The sequence below is a fragment of the Pristiophorus japonicus genome, chromosome 2, assembly GCF_044704955.1.
Source record: "Pristiophorus japonicus isolate sPriJap1 chromosome 2, sPriJap1.hap1, whole genome shotgun sequence".
NCBI lineage: Eukaryota > Metazoa > Chordata > Chondrichthyes > Pristiophoridae > Pristiophorus > Pristiophorus japonicus.
The window spans coordinates 293,285,948-293,307,955 of NC_091978.1; the positions used below are offsets into that span (position 1 = coordinate 293,285,948).

At 41.9% G+C, this 22,008-nt stretch overlaps 2 protein-coding genes across 3 annotated transcripts in view; one reads left to right on the forward strand and one right to left on the reverse strand.

Annotated features, from left to right (window-relative positions):
• The window catches only part of abce1 (ATP-binding cassette, sub-family E (OABP), member 1), a 74,422-nt gene extending 68,613 nt beyond the window's left edge, over window positions 1–5,809 (reverse strand). Inside the window, exons 1-2 of the mRNA XM_070871598.1 lie at window positions 5,640–5,809; window positions 3,896–4,052 (exon numbers count right to left, since the gene is read on the reverse strand). Coding sequence (XP_070727699.1) covers window positions 3,896–3,998 — 103 coding nt within the window. The 5' untranslated portion in view covers window positions 3,999–4,052; window positions 5,640–5,809. The remainder of the gene's footprint in view (window positions 1–3,895; window positions 4,053–5,639) is intronic.
• Window positions 5,810–5,895: 86 nt separating this feature from the next.
• anapc10 (anaphase promoting complex subunit 10) overlaps window positions 5,896–22,008 on the forward strand; it is an 82,531-nt gene continuing 66,418 nt past the window's right edge. Inside the window, exons 1-2 of one of the 2 annotated variants that reach the window (XM_070865029.1) lie at window positions 5,896–6,105; window positions 20,415–20,549. In XM_070865029.1, the coding sequence (XP_070721130.1) occupies window positions 20,435–20,549 (115 nt within the window). In that variant the 5' untranslated portion in view covers window positions 5,896–6,105; window positions 20,415–20,434. Of the gene's footprint in view, window positions 6,106–20,156; window positions 20,273–20,414; window positions 20,550–22,008 lie in introns of those variants that run through there. The other variant, XM_070865038.1, reaches the window with a different exon arrangement.

The following is a 22,008-nucleotide window of genomic DNA, read 5'->3' on the forward strand; positions in this document are numbered from 1 at the left end:
CTCCGCAGCCTTCCCTCTCCCCACTCCAAGATTAGAGGATGCCCTCATTGTTCAAAGACCCACCCCCCCCCCACCCACTGAGACCACATTCTTAGTGCGACCAGGACAGACCCACAGCCTCCTTTCACAATGATTCCAGGATCCCTCTCCAGTGATTCTAGCGTGCTCATAATCTCCCTTTCCAGTGTTCCCGGGAACTTCCCCGTCAGTGCTTCTCAAAATACTGCTAGATCCCAAGACCCCACCTCAATACTGGCAGACTACACCTTCCCAGTGCTCCCAAAGCTGGTAAGTCAATTTCTCAGTCAGGTAATGTTAGTCAGCACCAAACCTCTGTGGATGGGCAATGGCAGACATTTAGAGATCGCATGGATGAACTACAACAATTGTACATTCCTGTCTGGCGTAAAAATAAAAAAGGGAAGGTGGCTCAACCGTGGCTATCAAGGGAAATCAGGGATAGTATTAAAGCCAAGGAAGTGGCATACAAATTGGCCAGAAATAGCAGCGAACCCGGGGACTGGGAGAGATTTAGAACTCAGCAGAGAAGGACAAAGGGTTTGATTAGGGCAGGGAAAATGGAGTACGAGAAGAGGCTTGCAGGGAACATTAAGACGGATTGCAAAAGTTTCTATAGATATGTAAAGAGAAAAAGGTTAGTAAAGACAAACGTAGGTCCCCTGCAGTCAGAATCAGGGGAAGTCATAACGGGGAACAAAGAAATGGCGGACCAATTGAACAAGTACTTTGGTTCGGTATTCACTAAGGAGGACACAAACAACCTTCCGGATATAAAAGGGGGCGGAGGGTCTAGTAAGGAGGAGGAACTGAGGGAAATCCTTATTAGTCAGGAAATTGTGTTGGGGAAATTGATGGGATTGAAGGCCGATAAATCCCCAGGGCCTGATGGACTGCATCCCAGAGTACTTAAGGAGGTGGCCTTGGAAATAGTGGATGCATTGACAGTCATTTTCCAACATTCCATTGACTCTGGATCAGTTCCTATGGAGTGGAGGGTAGCCAATGTAACCCCACTTTTTAAGAAAGGAGGGAGAGAGATAACAGGGAATTATAGACCGGTCAGCCTGACATCGGTAGTGGGTAAAATGATGGAATCAATTATTAAGGATGTCATAGCAGTGCATTTGGAAAGAGGTGACATGATAGGTCCAAGGCAGCATGGATTTGTGAAAGGGAAATCATGCTTGACAAATCTTCTGGAATTTTTTGAGGATGTTTCCAGCAGAGTGGACAAGGGAGAACCAGTTGATGTGGTATATTTGGACTTTCAGAAGGCTTTCGACAAGGTCCCACACAAGAGATTAATGTGCAAAGTTAAAGCACATGAGATTGGGGGTAGTGTGCTGACATGGATTGAGAACTGGTTGTCAGACAGGAAGCAAAGAGTAGGAGTAAATGGGTACTTTTCGGAATGGCAGGCAGTGACTAGTGGGGTACCGCAGGGTTCTGTGCTGGGGCCCCAGTTGTTTACATTGTACATTAATGATTTAGACGAGGGGATTAAATGTAGTATCTCCAAATTTGCGGATGACACTAAGTTGGGTGGCAGTGTGAGCTGCGAGGAGGATGCTATGAGGCTGCAGAGTGACTTGGATAGGTTAGGTGAGTGGGCAAATGCGTGGCAGATGAAGTATAATGTGGATAAATGTGAGGTTATCCACTTTGGTGGTAAAAACAGAGAGACAGACTATTATCTGAATGGTGACAGATTAGGAAAAGGGAAGGTGCAACGAGACCTGGGTGTCATGGTACATCAGTCATTGAAGGTTGGCATGCAGGTACAGCAGGCGGTTAAGAAAGCAAATGGCATGTTGGCCTTCATAGCGAGGGGATTTGAATACAGGGGCAGGGAGGTGTTGCTACAGTTGTACAGGGCCTTGGTGAGGCCACACCTGGAGTATTGCGTACAGTTTTGGTCTCCTAACTTAAGGAAGGACATTCTTGCTATTGAGGGAGTGCAGCGAAGATTCACCAGACTGATTCCCGGGATGGTGGGACTGACCTATCAAGAAAGACTGGATCAACTGGGCTTGTATTCACTGGAGTTCAGAAGAGTGAGAGGGGACCTCATAGAAACGTTTAAAATTCTGACGGGTTTGGACAGGTTGGATGCAGGAAGAATGTTCCCAATGTTGGGGAAGTCCAGAACCAGAGGTCACAGTCTAAGGATAAGGGGTAAGCCATTTAGGACCGAGATAAGGAGAAACTTCTTCACCCAGAGTGGTGAACCTGTGGAATTCTCTACCACAGAAAGTAGTTGAGGCCAATTCACTAAATATATTCAAAAGGGAGTTAGATGAAGTCCTTACTACTCGGGGGATCAAGGGGTATGGCGTGAAAGTAGGAAGGGGGTACTGAAGTTGCATGTTCAGCCATGAACTCATTGAATGGCGGTGCAGGCTAGAAGGGCTGAATGGCCTGCTCCTGCACCTATTTTCTATGTTTCTATGGCAGGTTAAGTGTCAAAATTTTAATGTTGGATTTTCCATCAGAAATCTGGACATAACATTTGACAATGTAAAATCAGAACACAGGAAGGGTTTCCAATACTTGACAGTGAAGTAGTTACTCAAATAGTAGAGCAGTCCATGGTACTTTTACACTGAGGACACACCCATTTTACTTTCAAACAAATGCATCTTCATTGGGTACTAAAAACATTTTGTTTTGTTTACATATAATATATAGGTTGATACATTATAACACCTGGCAGAAGCAAGTCCCACAAAACTGCTAAAATACATAGGCCCGGAAATTGCAGTCGGAAGCTTCAGACCTCAAAAATTTCTACGAAAGAACCTGGTGGTCCTGGAGGTATGGGCTTCGTGCGCATCACTGGAATCACGTGGGCCGCCCAACCCATCAGGAGTAGGAGGATCCCCATTCATACTTTATGTGAGTTCTGTATATACGGAACCGCCATAAGTATGAATGGGAATACCCCCAAAAACACTGAAAATAAATTTTAAAACAATCACAAATTTAAAATTAAATCAAAATGGAATTTAATTAATTACCTAAAACAAATTTTTTATTTTTTGAAAAATAGATTTGCATATTTTAAAGGGTCTAAAAATAAACTTAAATATTTAAATCAGACATTTTTTTTATTATTCTATGCTTTAAGTGTCTTGTGCTGATATCAGTTGCAAGAATTTGAAGGACAGGAGTTGAGCAAAAAGAATTCTTGACAGATTGCAAGTTCCGAGTTTAGGTGCATGCGCAGAACTTGCGGGGACTCCACAGGTACAAGCGTACCTCGTACGTGCCGGTGGAGCGTGCAAATTCAGGCCCATGGATATTTTCCAAGCTTACTGCACACCTATTTAGGTGTACTATAGGCATCACAACAAAAAAATATTTTGCAGCATTGACTTGTCACTGTGAAACCTCAGCAGATAGGGAGAAAATATTGAAGGGCAAGTTAACCTAGCCTGCTCTCACACACTTCCCAGTTGATAAATCAAGAGGGGCTTTGATAGAAATCTGAATTAAGTTAACTGCTCACTAAAGTTTCACATCCCAAATGCATATTTTCAGGACATTTTGCGACATACAGTCTTGAAACCGAGGACACAGAAGTAAAGTATGTGTTTATGCACCACTGATTTGTGGTGATTTTTGAGCACACCAGCAGTTACTGAAAAAATACAAGGAGATTTTTGTTGACACACCCTGAACGCACTGAAAGAAATTTTTGAGGGACAGAATACTAAGCAACAAATTGATCCCTTTACACTACTTAACCCGCTACAAGTTGTAATTATAATACCAATAAACATTACAGATTTATTAAACATATCTTGGATTCTATACAAAATTATTTTTATTTTAATCCAAGTACAGCAATCCAATGAAAGACAAAATGACTTACCCATTCGAACCACTGGGCAACTCTTCTTGCACTCCTGACGGCATTTCTTGGGCTTGCACTTATCGTGGCTGACAATGGCAATTCTGGTTAGTTTATCTGCCATATTACCCGAGTGAGCTTATGTCTCGGCAAAAAATATTTTGTATCGTGCCAAGGACTGTAAAAATAAATGTATGTTGATCAGAACCACCATATAGTTACAAAGCAGATTATACTGCATGTATATTGTTAATAAACCTACCATACATAAAATCTAAAAAATAATGAATCATTTTACTGAAAATGCAGAAATACAATAACTTGGGAAGCAACTGGAACCTCAAGAAGATATTTTTTGATTTAACAAATGCAAATTGCAGTATGTTAATTTTTAGTAATTTTAGAATAGAAATATGTTGAATATGTAATACAAATCTTACCTCCTTGCATGCCAGTAGGATTATTTTACTATTTTTCAACAGTGCTAATCTCAGTCTATGTAATTGCAATATTTTGTAGTGCAATCAAGTTCTGTTACAAATAACCACCGTACAACACCATACTTAATTTGTTCTACTGATATACTTGTTAATTTCATACATTCAAATTTAACAATCTGTCACTATGTGGCTATGTACAGCATATCAATTGTGATGTTTGCATTTTAAATGATTAAAATTGGTCTAAAGCCTGCCAACAGAATGCAGCAAGAACACCCGGATACAGCAACATTTTTAATGGGGTGTCTTAAAAATATTTTTCATCTGTTGAAACACAGCAGAAATGTTGCATATTTCACCAGCTCAATTTGATGCCATTTGTGTTTCCATAAGTGAGGTCTGACAAACTAATCAATTTTGTACAAATAAATCAACCTGCCGATTGAACATGAACAGTGTATAAGAAAAAGTACTCAAAAAAAGGTAGAGCAGCAAACCTATTAAGAATGATTTCTAATAACAATTACTGTTTCCTTGGGGCAGGGGTGAAGTAAAGCTTTTCTGCTACTCTCATAAAATAATGGGTTTACAATCTGTCCTTATTTCCTTTAAACAAAACTATTTTCAATAATCTGACTATAGGGACAATACAACCAACACGTTATGAATGAGTGTAGTACTTCACTACTACACTTTGGTCGATGGAACCTTAACAGGAACATTGCAGTTTATTGGATTTATTAATAAAGCTAAAATGCTCCACTCCACTGTTAACAAATTGGAAAGACCTACTGTATTTCAGATCAGTAAAGTGACTTTTGACAGGTTAACAAGTTTGACAAGTAAAAAGCCGACCCCATCCTTTCCATCAATTAAACACTCTTACGATTCTGTCATGGTGGGTTTCATTTACCCCATTCAAATTTCCATATTGTAGGACATGTACATACATTCCAAACCTGAACATGGACAATGATCACGTGAAACACTCTAGAAAGGGGATATATCTAAAAAGTAACACTTTATGCGGGTTTTGAACGTTAGGGAAGAAAACGAATTGTTTTAACAGAAATGTCAATTGCTGCCCAGCTCTTTCTGTCTAACCTGGAGATCTCAGACATGTACAGAAACGCTCCTCGCCTCACTAGCAAGGCCGTGCTTCTCATTAAAAAGCACCAACAGCTCGGCACCGCTGCGGCCTAGCTGGGGCAATGGGCCCGAAGCCTGTCTGATCTACACGTTGCTATTCGCTCTCCCACAAACTCTGGCCCCCGCCCCGCGACTAACCCTGCCTGCACCGAGCACCCTCCAAATCGCTTCTTTACCTGGCCCGGCACAATGGCAGCGACTGCCTGCAGCCAACTTCTTGCAAGTTTTATTTTCTGGCTAATAGATGTGTAAATCCAGCGGGTTTTTTTTCAGCTCTGTTAACGTGTTCCTGACAAGCAAAGTAAAAAGCCAGTGAAGATGGCGCCCGGCACGCATGTGCAGTGACGCCCGGCACGCATGTGCAGTGACGCTCTTCGATCACTTCCCCGCCTCCTGTTCGCTTGCGCGTGACGTCATTATGTCGGCGGATGATGCGTTGGCCGGGAAGGAGGAGTGTCATGGGGGCATGATGTACAGCGGCCTTCTCCCCCCCCTTCCTGTGTGTTAACCTTTGAACGCGGGAGGGAGGCGGAGATTTAATGCTGTGTATTTGAAGTTTGTCGCGCGAGTTGCTCCCCTCCCTGTTGCATTGGGGCACAGCCACCGCCCCGAGTCCTGGGGGGACAGCCGCTATCTGTTACGGTAAGTGGGACTGCAGTGCCGGCAGTGACCGAGGCCCATCCGCTGATTCACGGGACAAAACACCGAACCGTGGATCTTAATTTTCCCCCAACTCCACGCCCCCAGCTCCTCAAAACACTGGTAAAAATGCTGGGACCCCCCGTGTAATGAGTTCTCCATTCACCGTGCGGCAGCGGGCCTGTGACTACAGATCAACATTAAAAGCGGTCTGACGAAGGGTCACAGATCTCTCCACAGATGCTGCCTGACGTGAGATTTCCAGCATTTTCTGATTTTAATATTAAAAGGGGTAATTTCACGCCATGGTGGTAAGCTGTTAAGACACTTCCTGTAGTGAAACCAATATGCATTTCAGTATCTTGCTGTAGTTCATATGCTTTCTATCGACAACAATTTGACCCAAAAAAATTAAGCAGAACTGATAACTTTATTTTCTTCCCTTTTAATTTGTAATGTTTGAATGTAACTCTTGTTTATAATATATTCAGAAAAATAATTTGCCAATAGAAGTGAATTGATGTTTTCTAATTACAATATGGGGCACAACTCTGGAAATATGTGAACTATGGTTGTATCAAGTCTGTGAATTGTAGCTCGAATTTCCATCATCAAGTCTGAGCAGAAATTTCCTCCAACTAAATATTGTCTTTGATTCCCGCCTCAAATTCCTTCCCTAGCCACTGACTCCATCCCTCTTCCCAGACCATTCGCAACCTTGGCGTCCTATTTGATCCTAATGTGAGCCTCTGACCACATTTCCTTTCCAACACCAAGACTGCCTGCTTCCACCTCTAACATCTCCCGTCTCTACCCCTGCCTCAGCTTATCTGCTGCTGAAACCCTCACCCATGCCATTGTTACCTCTAGTCTTGACTATTGCAATGCTCTCCTGGCTGGCCTCCTATTTTTCAACCTACATAAACTTGAACTCTTCTAAAACTGCTGCCCATATCTTAACTCACAACAAGTCCTGTTCACCCATCACCCCTGTGCTCACTGACCTAGATTTGCTCCCAGTCTGGCAACACCATTAACAATCCGGCCCTACCTTCAACTACCGAGGCCCTAAGCTCTGGAATTAGCTCCCTAAGCCTCTCTGCTTCTCTATCCCCCTCCTCCTTTAAGATGTTCCTTAAAACCTACTACTTTGACCAAGCTTTTGATCACCTGCCGAAGACCTCCTTATGTACCTCAGTATAATATTTTGTTTGATGACACTCTTGTGAAGCGCCTTGGGACGTGTTGCTGCGTAAAGGCTTTGTATAAATGCTTGTTGTTATGTGTCCCTGAACTCTAGTTTATTTGTTGGAATTGCACTCAATTCCATTTGTCATGATTAGGGATTAACAATGTAAAAGGACACTCTTTATTGCAGGAGGCAAACACTGATAGAACAGCTTTGTCAAATTTTTGGCATGGTGGCATCATGCACAAGTGATGCAATTATATTCTTATTATAGAATCATCGAAAGTTACAGCATTGAAGGAGGCCATTTCGGCCCAGCGTATCCGTGCCGGCCAACAAAGAGCTATCCAGCCTAATCCCATTTTCCAGCTCTTGGGCCGTAGCCCTGTAGGTTACAGTGCTTCAAGTGCACATCCAAGTACTTTTTAAATGTGGTGAGGGTTTCTGCCTCAACCACCCTTTCAGGCAGTGAGTTCCAGACCCCCATGATCCTCTGCGTGAAGAAATTTCCCCTCAAGTCCCCTCTAAACCTTCTACCAATTACTAAACCTTCTACCAATTACTAAACCTTCTACCAATTACTAAACCTTCTACCAATTACTAAACCTTCTACCAATTACTTTAAATCTATGCCCCCTGGTTTTTGCCCCTCTGCTAAGGGAAATAAGTCCTTTCTATCCACTTTATCTCGGCCCCTCAATTTTATACACCTCAATAAGGTCTCCCCTCAGCCTCCTCTAGTCCAAGGAAAACAAACCCAGCCTATCCAACTTTTCCTCATAGCTAAGATTCTCCACTCCTGGCAACATCCTCAAATCTCCTCTGTACTCTCTCTAGTACAATGACATCTTTCCTGTAATGTGGTGACCAGAACTGCATGTAGTATTTCTTATGTTCAGGGATCTATGGACCCACACGACAAGGTACCTTTGTTCCTCTACACTTTTCAGTGTCATACCATTTAATTTGTATTCCCTTGCCTTGATAGACCTCCCCAAATGCATTACCTCACACTTATCCGGGTTGAATTCCATTTGCTACTGTTCTGCCCACCTGACCAGTACATTGATATCTTCCTGCAGTCTGCAGCTTTTTTCTTAATTTTTAACCACCTAGCCTATTTTAGTGTCATCTGCAAACTTCTTAATCATACCCCCAACATTCAAGTCCAATTCGTTGATATATGCCACAAAAAAGCAAGGGATACATTTCATCTGGGCCTGGGAATTTATCCACTTTCAAAGCTGCTATACCCCTTAATACTTCCTCTCTCACTATATTTATTTCATCTAATATTTCATACTCCTCCCTGATAGTAATGTCTGCTTCGCCCCTCTCCTTTGTGAAAACACATGCAAAGTATTCATTAAGAATTATGAATTTTTTGATTTCTGTTGAGTCGTTGAATATTTCCTGTTATAAGGAAGCTTGTATATGAAGGATTTTATACGATGTAGTACTATTGAGTGTTGGAATAAAGGACAAATTTCTCCCACTCCTTGCCCTACTTTCACTGCATTCCTGATCTCAGCTGTGCTGTTGCACAATGAAAGTGTCAGAATGAGGATCATATGGGACTGCAATTGGGCACCTATTGGGGTTGTTCAAGAGTAGCACTTATCATTAAGGCTATTTAACTACCTCAACTCTGGTACATTAGATGTATGGGATCAGCGAGGGAAGTCAATTTAAAGAGGGCAGGGGAGAGATTGTGTGTTCCTGTTATTAAAAAACATTCACAGAATAAATATGAGTTTCTAGGATGGGAGTTTTGTTGCTGGTCTTTTTTCTGTATTTGCAAGGTACTTAACCCCCTCACTGTTGGGACTTCTGCATCCAAACTGAGTAATTCTACCTCTTGTTTGCTGTATACTTTTTGTAGCGAGCTTTAATTATCAGCTGTCTCTCAATTGTGTTGGCAGATTGGAAATTGCTGATTTTTGTTAGAACATAAGCTCTTAAGAAATAGGAGGAGGAGGAGGAGTAGGCCATTCGGTCCCTCGAGCCTGCTCTGCCATTCAATAAGATCATGACTGATCTGATCTTGGCCTCAACTCCACTTTCCTGCCTGTTTCCCATAACCCTTGACTTCCCTGTAGTTCAAAGATCTGTCTATCTCCGCTTTGAATATATTCAATGACTCCGCCTCTGGAGCTCTCTGGGATAAAGAATGCCAAAGATTCACGACCCTCAGAGAAGAAGTTCCTCCTCAATTCCGTTTTAAGGGCAACCCCTTATTTTGAAACTATGCCCCCTAGTTCTAGATTCCCCCATGAGGGGAAGCTTCCTCAGAATCTTATGTTTCAATAAGATCACCTCTCATTCTTCTAAACTTCAATGAATATAGGACCAACCTGCTCAACCTTTCCTCATAAGACAATCCCTTCATCTCAGGAATTAACTTAGTGAACCTCCTCTGGACTGCCTCCGATGCAAGTATATCCCTCCTTAAATAAGGAGACCAAAACTGTACGCAGTACGCCAGGTGTGTTCTCAGCAACGCCCTGCACAGTTGCAGCAGGATTATTCTGCTTTTATACTCCATCCCCCTTGCCATCAAGGCCAACATTCCATTTGCCATTCCTAATTACTTGCTATACCTGCATGGTAACTTTCTGTGCTTCATGTACGAGGACACCCAGATCCCTCTCTCTACCGCAGCATTCTGTAGTCTCTCTCCATTTAAATAATATTTTTCTTTGTTGTTCTTCCTACCAAAGTGGATTATCTCACATTTTCCCACATTATACTCCCATCTGCCAATTTTTTGCCCACTCATTTAACCTATCTATATCTCTTTGCAGACTCTGTCCTCCTCACAACTTGCTTTCCCATCTACCTTTGTATCGTCAACAAATTTGGCTACAGTACACTTGGTCCCTTCATCCGAGTCATTTAATATAGATTGTAAATAGTTGAGGCCCCAGCACCGATCCCTGTGCACCCCACTAGTTACAGTTTGCCAACCTAAAAATTACACATTTTATCCCGACTCTCTTCTGTAGTTAGCCAATCCTCTATCCATGCTAATATATTACCCTCCAACACCATGAACTCTTATCTTGTATAGTAACCTCTTATCTGGCACATTGTCGAATGCATTTTAGAGATCTAAATACACCACATCTACTGGTTCCTCTTTATCCACCCTGCTCGTTACAACCTCAAAGAACTCTAGCAAATTTGTCGAACACTATTTCCCTTTCATAAAATCATGTGGACTCTGCTTGATTGTATTATGATTTTCTAAATGTCCTGTTACTATTCCCTTAATAATGGATTACAGCATTTTCCCAATGATCGATGTTAAGCTAACTGGCCTATAGTTTCCTGCTTTCTGTCTCCCTCCTTTCTTGAATAGGGGCATTACATTTGCAGTTTTCCAATCCGCTGGGACTTTTCCAGAATCCAGGGAATTTTGGAAGATTACAATCAATGCATCCACTAACTCTGCAGCCACTTCTTTTAAGATCCTAGGATGCAGGCCATCAGATCCAGGGGACTTGTCAGCTTTTAGTCCCATTGCTTTGCCTAGTACTTTTTCTCTAGTCATAGTGATTGTTTAAGTTGCTCCCATTGATTATCTGCTATTATTGAGATGCTTTTAGTGTCTTCAACTGTAAAGACAGATACAAAATATTTGTTGAAAGTCTCTGCCATTTCCCTGTTTCCCATTATTAATTCCCCAGTCTCATCCTCCAAGGCACCAACGTTTACTTTAGCTGCTCTCTTCATTTTTGTATACCTGTAGAAGTTCTATCGATTTTTATATTTCTTGTTAGTTTACTCTCATAATCTACCTTCTCCCTCTTTGTTTTTTTTTTTGTTGGTTTGCTGGTTTCTAAAAATTTCCCGATTTTCTGGCCTAACACTAATCTTTGCAAAATTGTGTGCCGTTTCTTTCAATTTAATAGCAGCCTTAACTTCCTTAGTTAGCCACGGATGGTTCATCCTTCTCATAGAGTCTTTCTTTCTCACTGGAATATATCTTTGCTGAGAGTTATGAAATATCTCCTTAAATGTCTGTCACTGCTTATCTATCGTCTTACCTTTTAATCTTTTTTCCCAGTCCACTTTAGCCAACTCTGTCTTCATACATTTGTAATTGCCTTTATTTAAGTTTAAGATACTAGTTTCAGACCCAAGTTTCTCACCCTCAACCTGAATAAAATTCTATCATGTTATTGCAAAAGGGATGGAGTATGAAAGCAGGGAAGTCTTGCTACAGCTATACAGGATATTGGTGAGGCCACACCTGGAATACTGCGTGCAGTTTTGATTTCCATATTTACGAAAGGATATACTTGCTTTGGAGGCAGTTCAGAAAAGGTTCACTAGGTTGATTCTGGAGATGAGGGGGTTGACTTATGAGGAAAGGTTGAGTAGGTTGGGCCTCTACTCATTGGAATTCAGAAGAATGAGAGGTGATCTTATCGAAATGTATAAGATTATGAGGGGACTTGACGAGGTGGATGCAGAGAGGATGTTTCCAATGATGGGGGAGACTAGAACTAGGGGGCATGATCTTAGAATAGGGGGCCGCCCATTTAAAACTGAGATGAGAAATTTCTTCTCTGAGGGTTGTAAATCTGTGGAATTTGGTGCCTCAGAGAGCTGTGGAAGCTGGGACAATGAATAAATTGAAGACAGAAATAGACAGTTTCTTAAACAATATGGGGTTATGGGGAGCGGGCAGGGAAGTGGAGCTGAGTCCATGATCGGATCAGCCATGATCTTATTGAATGACAGAGCAGGCTCGAGGGGCCGTATGGCCTACTCCTGCTCCTATTATGTTCTTATGATCACTCCTCCCTCTTAGGTTATATTCAGTCAAATTGATGCCCACAAATACTGCTTTTCAGAGTTAACTGTGCACTTGCTATCAGTCAGCCCTGTAAAGTAACTGAACTCAATACCTGTGCCATTGGAGACAGTACACCTCTCCCCCGCGCGCGCGCCCCCACCCCCCCCCACCCCCATCCCTCTCCGCAAGAAGGTTTCTCCATGTGTTCAGACATGCCGCCGTCAACAAAGTTAAATGGCTGCTACTGTGAATTAAGTCAAGTTTCCTATCTTGGTTCTAGCTGTGGAGGTTGACTTCAACCCGTCCATACAGACAGCGATGCAGTTCCCACGAAGGAAGATTCTGGCCAGATTACCAAAATCACAAATACTACTTTGAACTAACTGCACGGGATTTTCAGAGGCACAGTTGATTTAAAGTTGCAGACAAAACTTTTGTACAACTTCATGCTCACATAGTATAAATGGAGCAAATTCAGCAGCAAAGGAATTTGCTTATATAATATTATAGAACTGCTATTGGAACCAGCTGCACAATATAAATGGGTTATGAGTGTTTTAGTGTAACGGCAGATTTCACTACATAGGCTTTGGTTTGCACTTGGAACAACACATACAACTTGCATTTATATAGCGCCTTTAACATAGTAAAACGTCGCAATATGCTGCACAGGAGCATTATCAAATAAAATTTGACACCGAGCCACATAAGATATTAGGACATATGACCAAAAGCTTGGTCAAAGAGGTAGGTTTTAAGGAGCATCTTAAAGGTGGAGAGAGAAGCAGAGAGGCTTAGGGAGGCAATTCCAGAGCTAGACAGCTGAAATCATGGCCATCAATGGTGGAGCGATTTTAAAATCAGGGATGCGCAAGAGGTCAGAATTGGACGAGTGCAGAGATCTCCTAAGGATTGTAGGACTGGAGGAGGTTACAGAGATGGGGAAAATGAAAGAAGGAATGACTTGCATTTATATAGCGCCTTTCACCATCTCCAGATGTTCCAAAGCGATTTACAGCCAATGAAGTACTTTTGAAGTGTAGTCACTGTTGTAATGTAGGAAACATGGTAGCCAATCTGCGCACAGCAAGCTCCCACAAAAAGCAATATGATAATGACTAGATAATCTGTTTGTGATGTTGATTGAGGGATAACTCTCCAAAATAGTGAAATGGGATATTTTACCTCTACTCAAGGGAGCAGACTGGGTCTCAGTTTAATGTCTCATCCGAATGACGGCATTTCCGACAGTGCAGCACTTCCTCAGTACTGCACTGGAGTGTCGGCTTAGATTTTTGTACTCAAGTCTCTGGAGTGGGACTTGAACATATAACTTTCTGACTCAGACGAGCCATGGTTGACATGGAGGGGTGAGACCATAGTGAGATTTGAAAACAAATCCCCAGAACCAGATGGTTTCCATCCCACAGTTATAAAGGAAGTAGGTGAGAACATTGCAGATTGCTCTAACTATAATCTTCCAAAGTTCTCGTGATTGAGGAACTGTTCCTTTTAGATTGGAAAATTGTATGTCACTCCGTTATTTAAGATAGTGAGAGAGGGAAACCAAAGAATTATAGACCAGTTAGCCTAACATCTGTTGTCGGGAAATTACGTGAGCCTATAAATTAAGGATAGGGTGACTGAACATCATGAACATTTTCAACTGATCAGAGAGAGCCAGCATGGATTTGTAAAAAGTAGGTCATGCCTGACAAACCTCATTGAATTTTTTGAAGAGGTGATTAATGTAGTAGACAGGGAAGTGTCTATGAATGTTGTTTATATGAACTTTCAGAAGGCATTTGATAAGATCCCTCCAAAGAGAATGTTAACTAAGGAGGAAGCCATGGAATTGATGGCAAATTATTAACCTGGTTAGGAAATTAGCTGAGCGGCAGGAGGGCAGGTACTCTAATTGGCAGGATGTCTCTAGTGGTGACCCGCAGGGATCTGTCTTGAGGCCTCAATTATTCACCATATTTATTAATGACTTCGATGATGGGATGGAAAGCCACAAATTCAAATTTTCCGATGACACAAAAATAGGTGCCATTGTAGGCAGTGTAGATGGAAGCATAAAATTACAAAGGGATATTGCTAGGTTAAATGCATGGGCAAAACTGGCAAATGGATTTCAATGTAGGCAAATGTGAGGTAATATACTTCAGACCTAAAAAGGATAGAACAAGATACTTTCTAAATGGTGAAAAGCTAAGACCAGTGGAGGTACATAGATCATTAAAATATCATGAACAGGTACAAAAAATAATCAAAAAGTCTAATGGAATACTGGCCTTTATATCTAGAGGACTAGATCTAGAGGTACTGCAGGTAGAGTTTAGGGAGCTAGGAGAGAGATTAAAAAGCAGGACCTCAAAGCTAGTAATCTCCGGATTACTCCCAGTGCCACGAGCTAGTGAGCATAGAAATCGGAGGATAGAGCAGATGAATACGTGGCTCAAGAGATGGTGCAGGCGGGAGAGCTTTAGTTTCCTGAGGCATTGGGACTGCTTCTGGGGGAGGTGGGACCTGTACAAGCCAAACAAGTTGCACCTCAACAGAGCCGGGACCAATATCCTCGCGGTGGGGGGGGTTTGCTAGTGCTATTGGGGAGGTTTTAAACTAGCTTGACGGGGATGGGAACATGAAAATAGATTCAGTATGGAGGGGAGTAAAGCTGAAATGAGCAAGCAAAAATAAAGTGAGTTGAAGGAGAGAGGAAACCAGCAGGAAAAAAGGTAAAAAAAAAACAAACTTAAAGGCACTTTGTCTAAATGCACGTAGCATTTGTAACAAAATAGATGCCTGGACAGCACAAATTGAGATAAACGGGTATGATCTGATAGCCATTACAGAGACGTGGTTGCAAGGTGATCAGGACTGGGAATTAAATATTCAGGGGTACTTGACAATCCGGAAGGACAGACAGAAAGGAAAAGGAGGTGGGGTAGCTCTATTGATAAAGGATGGAATCACCAATAGTAAGGAACGATATTGGTTCAAATGATAAGGGTGTTGAAACGGTTTGAGTGGACATAAGGAATAATAAGGTGAAAAAGTCACTGGTGGGCGTAGTCTATAGGCCCCCTAACAGTAGCAACTCAGTTGGTCGGAGCATAAACCAGGAAATAGTGGGGGCTTGTAAAAAGGGAACAGCAATAATCATGGGTGATTTTAACCTCCATATTGATTGGATAAATCAAATTGGTCAGGGTAGCCTTGAGGAGGAGTTCATAGAGTTCTTAGAGGACGGCTATCTTAGATCTGATCCTGTATAATGAGACAGGATTAATAAACAATCTCCTAGTAAAGGATCCCTTTGGAATGAGTGATCATAGCATGATTGAATTTCAAATTCAGATGGAGGGTGAGAAAGTTGGATCTCTAACCAGCGTACTCAGCTTAAATAAGGTATGAGGGCAGAATTGGGTAAAGTGGACTGAGAAAATAGACTAAAGTGTAGGACAGTTGATGAACAGTGGTGTACATTTAAGGAGATATTTCACAACTCTCAGGAAAAATATATTCCAGTGAGGAGGAAAGGGTGTAAGAGAAAAGATAGCCATCCGTGGCTAACTAAAGAAATAAAGGACGGTATCCAATTTAAAAACAAGGGCATACAAAGTGTCCAAAACTACTGTGAGGACAGAAGACTGGGAAGCTTTTAAAAGCCAGCAAAGAACAACTAAAAATATGATTAAGAAAGGGAAGATACACTGAAAGTAAACTAGCACAAAATATAAAAACAGATAGCAAGAGTTTCTATAGGTGTATAAAAGGAAAAGAGTGACTAAAGTAAATGTTGGTCCCTTAGAGGACGAGACCGGGGAACATGGAGATGGCAGAAACTCGGAAAAAATATTTTTTCCATCAGGCTTTATGGTAGAGGACACTAACAATATTCCAACATTGGAGAGTCAAGGGGCTATAGGGGGAGGGGAACTTATCACAATCACTCAGTAAGATAAGGGGACAAAAGGCAGATAAATCCCATGGACCTGATGGCTTGCATCCTAGGGTCCAGCAGCAGGGATTGTGGTTGCATTGGTTGTAATTTACCAAAATTCCCTGGATTCTGGGGAGGTCCCAGCAGATTGAAAAACTGCAAATATAATGCCCGTATTTAAAAAAGGAGGCAGACAAAAGGCAGGAAACTATAGACCAGTTAGCCTAACATCTGTGGTTGGGAAAATGTTGGAGTCCATTATTAAAGAAGCAGTAGCAGAACATTTGGATAAGCAAAATTCGGTCAAGCAGAGTCAGCATGGATTTATGAAGGGGAAGTCATGTTTGACAAATTTGCTGGAGTTCTTTGAGGATGTAACGAACAGGGTGGATAAAGGGGAACCAGTGGGTGTGATTTATTGCGACTTCCAGAAGGCATTTGACAAAGTGCCACATAATAGGTTACTGTACAAGATAAAAGTTCACGGGGTTGGGGGTAATATGTTAGCATGGATAGAGGATTGGCTAACTAACAGAAAACAGAGTCGGGATAAATGGTTCATTCTCTGGTTGGCAACCAGTAACTACTGGGGTGCCGCAGGGATCAGTGCTGGGACCCCAACTATTTACAATCTATATTAACGACTTGAAAGAAGGGACTGAGTATAACATAGCCAAGTTTGCTAGTGATACAAAGATGGAAGGAAAAGCAATGTGTGAGGACACAAAAAATCTGCAAAAGGACATAGACAGGCTAAGTGAGTGGGCAAAAATTTGGCAGATGGAGTATAATGTTGGAAAGTGTGGGATCATGCACTTTGGCAGAAAAAAATCAAAAAGCAAGTTATTATTTAAATGGAGAAAGATTGCAAAGTGCCAGTACTTTGGACCCAACCTACTCAACCTTTCCTCATAAGTCAACCCCCTCATGCCTGGAATCAACCTAGTGAACCTTCTCTGAACTGCCTCCAAAGCAAGTGCATCCTTTCGTAAATATGGAAAGCAAAACTGCATGCAGTATTCCAGGCGTGGCCTCAACAATACCTTTATATAGCTGTAGTAAGACTTCCCTGCTTTTATACTCCATCCCCTTAGTAATAAACGCCAAGATACCATTGGCCTTCCTAATCACTTGCTGTACCTGCATTCTAACCTTTTTTGTTTCATGCACCAGGACCCCCAGGTCCCGCTGTACTGTAGCACTTTGCAATTTTTCTCCATTTAAATAATAACTTGCTCTTAAATTTTTTTTCTGCCAAAGTGCATAACCCCACACTTTCCAACATTATACTCTATCTGCCAAATTTTTGCCCACTCACTTAGCCTGTCTATGTCCTTTTGCAATTTTTTTTGTCCTCACACATTGCTTTTCCTTCCATCTTTGTATTGTCAGCAAACTTGGCTATGTTACACTCAGTCCCTTCATCCAAGTCGTTAATATAGATTGTAAATAGTTGGGGTCCCAGCACTGATCCCTGCGGCACCCCACTAGTTACTGATTGCCAACCCGAGAATGAACCATTTATCCCGACTCTGTTTTCTGTTAGTTAGCCAATCCTCTATTCATGCTAATATATTACCCCCTACCCTGTAAACTTTTATCTTGTGCAGTAACCTTTTATGTGGCACCTTATCAAATGCCTTCTGGAAGTCCAAATATATCACATCCACTGGTTCCCCTTTATCCACCCTGTTCGTTACATCCTCAAAGAATTCCAGCAAATTTGTTAATCATGATTTCCCCTTCATAAATCCATGCTGACTCTGCCTGACTGCATTACGTTTTTCCAAATATCCTGCTACTGCTTCTTTAATAATGGACTCCAACATTTTTCCAACCACAGATGTTGGGCTAATTGGTCTATAGTTTTGTGTTTTTTGTCTGCCTTTTTTAAATACAGATGCCATTCTCCAGTTTTGTTGAAACCCAATTTCTCTTTATTCTTGTTCTTCTGTAGAAATGGTATGTGGGTTTCAAATTTGCCACGGCTATTAGTCAATGAATCAACGTTCCCCTTGGTCCCAATGTACTAGAAAATGTACTGATTAAGAATCCAGTTAGTATTGGGTATTTCAGTCTCAGATGGTCCTTGAACAGTTTTTGGATTGAAAATAATGCTAATCAGCATTGGGTGCTTTGAGGCTAACCAGTGGTTGGCTGACTTACAGCTTTGTGGTAAGTTTCCAACCTAAGGTTATAAAACTTTATCCTAACCAGGTAGATTTTTTTTGTCTGATTGGTGCAGTGATACAAATGCTTCAATGTGCTGTACCATTGCACCCACACTGAGTTTAAACAATTCTCTGTGGAGGACACCAAGTGGGGGCTATGTGCCACCATATGAGAAGGAAGAGAAAGTTTCATTGCCAATCAACCTGACCACTTGTGTGCAATATTTAGCAACTGGTTGTAGAACAACAATTTCAGTGGATAGGGAGCAAGTCTCTTGTACAGCAAGTGTGTGAAAAGGAAGAATAGGGTGAAAAATTATCCAATTTTTAGTCAACAATAAAGCATTCCAACATCTATGGAGCTTCCGGATTTTCACTGCACTTCGAGTAGCACCAGTGGAGTGGGAGCAGCGCTGAGCAATTTGCCAGCAATTATCTTGCTCTGCTAGTGATTTCACTTTCAGTACCTTCTGCCCTGGGGCCTCATTTTCAGAGCCTCTTGCCTCTGCTGCACCTCTTCCTCTTCTATTATTATGCAGAACAGGCGTATGTCCTTTGGAATGGCCATTCTAGTTGCTAGCACACGTGGTGGAGGTCCAAAAGACTTCAGCTGTGCTGAGACTGTCCACAATTTGGTTAAGTATAGTTTGGTCTCAGTAAATCTGTTACGCTGATATCAGGTGACTGGGCCATGCTGTGCCTACATTTTTGGATGGAGATCGACACCAGTGCATTACTGTGAGCCAGGAATCGTGTCTAAGCTAGTCTTTTCCATGGGCTGGAACAATGTAAATCAGCAGAGGGCTTCAGCAGACGTATCTCAAACGATCGAGGGAATTTGCGTGTTTCACATGGTTGTGTAAAACTGGTATAAATCAGTTACACTCAAATTTCATCAAGGGGACCGTCACAACGCCAAAAATTCCTGGAAATTCTGGGCCGTTATCTTAATGGACGGAAACAAAAACAAAGTGGTTCCACAGTGCTATTTGAGGAAGAACAGGGAGTTCCCCCAATGCCTTGGTCAACTAACATCACCAAAAGCAGTTTCAGACCTGATAGCATGTCTACATAGTTGATAACACAACATGTTTATGACCTAAGTTGCAGACAAGATGGTAATTATATGATGGCTATAAAGGGTAATATCTTGCACCTCCTTTTAGAGGTTGTGGGCAAATTTTAACTTTTATATCGGCTATTAATCAGTATTACTATACTCCAGTGTGTGTCTAAAGATGTGATATGAAATGACCACTCGTGAGCCTGTTTCCTTAGCTTTAGGCAGTAGATGGTGCTGTTATCTACATTGTGGAATCCATATCCACTTTTGTGATACGGGGTAGTTGGAATATTGTAAAACTACTGGTATGCTGACAGAACATTTCCCCAGAAATAGCTCTGCAAATGTTTTTCTTACTGTTATGACTAACCATCTTCCTGAATTTACCCTTTCTATTGCTCTTTAGTTTGAAGTTGGATACATTTTAAAATGTTAACTTAAAATTCATAATTAACATTTACTTCATTGCTAAATGGTAACAAGGGATGCAATGTTATCAAACAAGGTTTGTGTATGAAGAGAGTTTTACCAACTGGTTATGGCACTCTTGTTTTGGGGAAAATAACCTTAAATAATGTTTAATTTCACAACATAGAATCATAGAATGGTTACAGCATGGAAGAAGGCCGTTTGGCCTGTCAAGCCTGTGCCGACTCTCAGCTAGTCCCTTTCCCCGTAGCCTACAATTTTTTTCCTTTGACTACTTATCCAACTCCCTTTTGAAAGATAACATTGAGTCTGCATCCACTACCCTTTCAGGCACTGCATTCCAGATCTTAACCACTTGCTGTGTAAAGCTTTTTCTAGTGTCGCCTTTGGCAAAAGAACCAATCACCTTAAATCTGTTTCCTCTAGTTTGCGACCCTTCTGCCAATGGGAACAGTTTCTCTCGATCCACTCTGTCCAGACCCCTCATCATTTTGAACACCTCCATCAAATCTCTCAATCTTCGCTGCCTCAAGGAAAAAAAACCCAGCTTCTCCAGTCTATCAATGTAACTGAAGTCCCTCATTCCTGGAACCATTCTCGTAAATCTTATATATCTTATCATATATTCATTATATAATAAAGGTAGGTAGTCAGAAAGATTTTTGTTTCAAACAACTGTGTCTTTGTAATTCTGTTATCCATTGCAGATCAAGAATACTTAAGAAAAATGACCACTCCAAGCAAAACTCCACCTGGAGAAGATCCAAAGCAGCTAGAAAGAACTGGCACAGTGCGAGAGATAGGTTCACAGGCTGTTTGGTCCCTATCCTCTTGTAAACCGGGTATGTCTGCAGATTAGTTATGCACTTTATAAAACCATTTGACTTTTTATTAGTTTCTTGATTCGAATCCAACTTGGACACAGGATGAAGAAAAATCTTTCATCAAATAACGCCGTATCACATCCCAAAGTGCTTCACAGCCAACAAATTACTTTTAAAGTGCTCCCACCATTGTTATATGGGCAAACACAGCAGCCAATTTGCACAAGAACCTATTAACAGCAAGTTAAATGAATGATCAATTAATTTGTTTTCAGTGATGTTGATTGAGGGAGGAATGTTGGTCAGGACATGGGATGAGCTTCCTGCTCTTAAGTCATGCCATGGGATCTTTTACATCCACCGGAACAGTCGCAGACTGGTCCTCGATTTAACGCCTTACCTGAACAATAACCACCTCTAACAATAAAGTACTCACTTATTGCACTGATGTGTTAGCTAGGCTATTCATTCAAGTCCTGAAGTTTGGCTTTAATCTGTAACCTTCTGAGCCAACGACTAAAGTCCTACCAACTAAACCAAGTTGATACGTACAGGTTCCATTTTTCTCAAGAATGTTAAGGGATGAGAATTCAGAAAAGTAAGAATAAGGACAAATAGACGTTAGTATAGCTGGTTGCATTTTTACATTTTGGTGCACTCAAATGCAATACAATACAATTTGGATAATAGTAATATCAAGTCCTATATTAAACACTGCCTGCGATTTTGCCAACGGGTGCGAGTTGGGTGCGGGCAGCATCAGTGGCGTGTGGGGAACGCGCACCTGGCTCCAGCCTGCCCTCTGACAGCAATCTTCCATTGATGGGGCTTGTTAAGCCCATCCTGTGGGGTTCCCGGCTAATTAACAGGAAGCCAGTCTGATGATGTCATCAGCCAGTTTCCTTAAAGGGACCATGGCCAACTTTTTCCTCACAATTCTTCTGTCGGTGTTCTGCAGCGTTGAGTTGCTGCAAACACTGATGAGCACTGCACAAAGGTGCACGGCTACACCCTGTCTCTCCCATGACTCCCTTCAGACGCAAGTAGGTTCTCTTTCCTTCCAGTGGATGGGAGACCTCCCTAGGACACCATCGCAGCCTGGGTGCACATTGCACAGGAGGGCACAAGCAGGGATGTCGTCAGGAGGACCTGGCTGCAGTGGCACAAACCTTTCAATGATCTCGATGGATCACAAAACATTATTGCAAAGCCACACTCAACCTCATCCTGCTGTGCCACTCATCGCATCCCCATCACTCTGCATTCCATACCCTACTCCTGCACATCCTTGCTCACACCAACTGACCTTGCACCTCCACCCATCCCTCTATCTACATGATCACTTCCCCATCTCACAAGCCACCCCTCACACTCGCCCTCATCCTTGTCCAAACATACCAACTAACAAAATGCAAGAGTAGGCACTTGGATGTTTTAGCCAATGTTCAAGTAGATTTTCTGCTAATGTGTTGTCAAA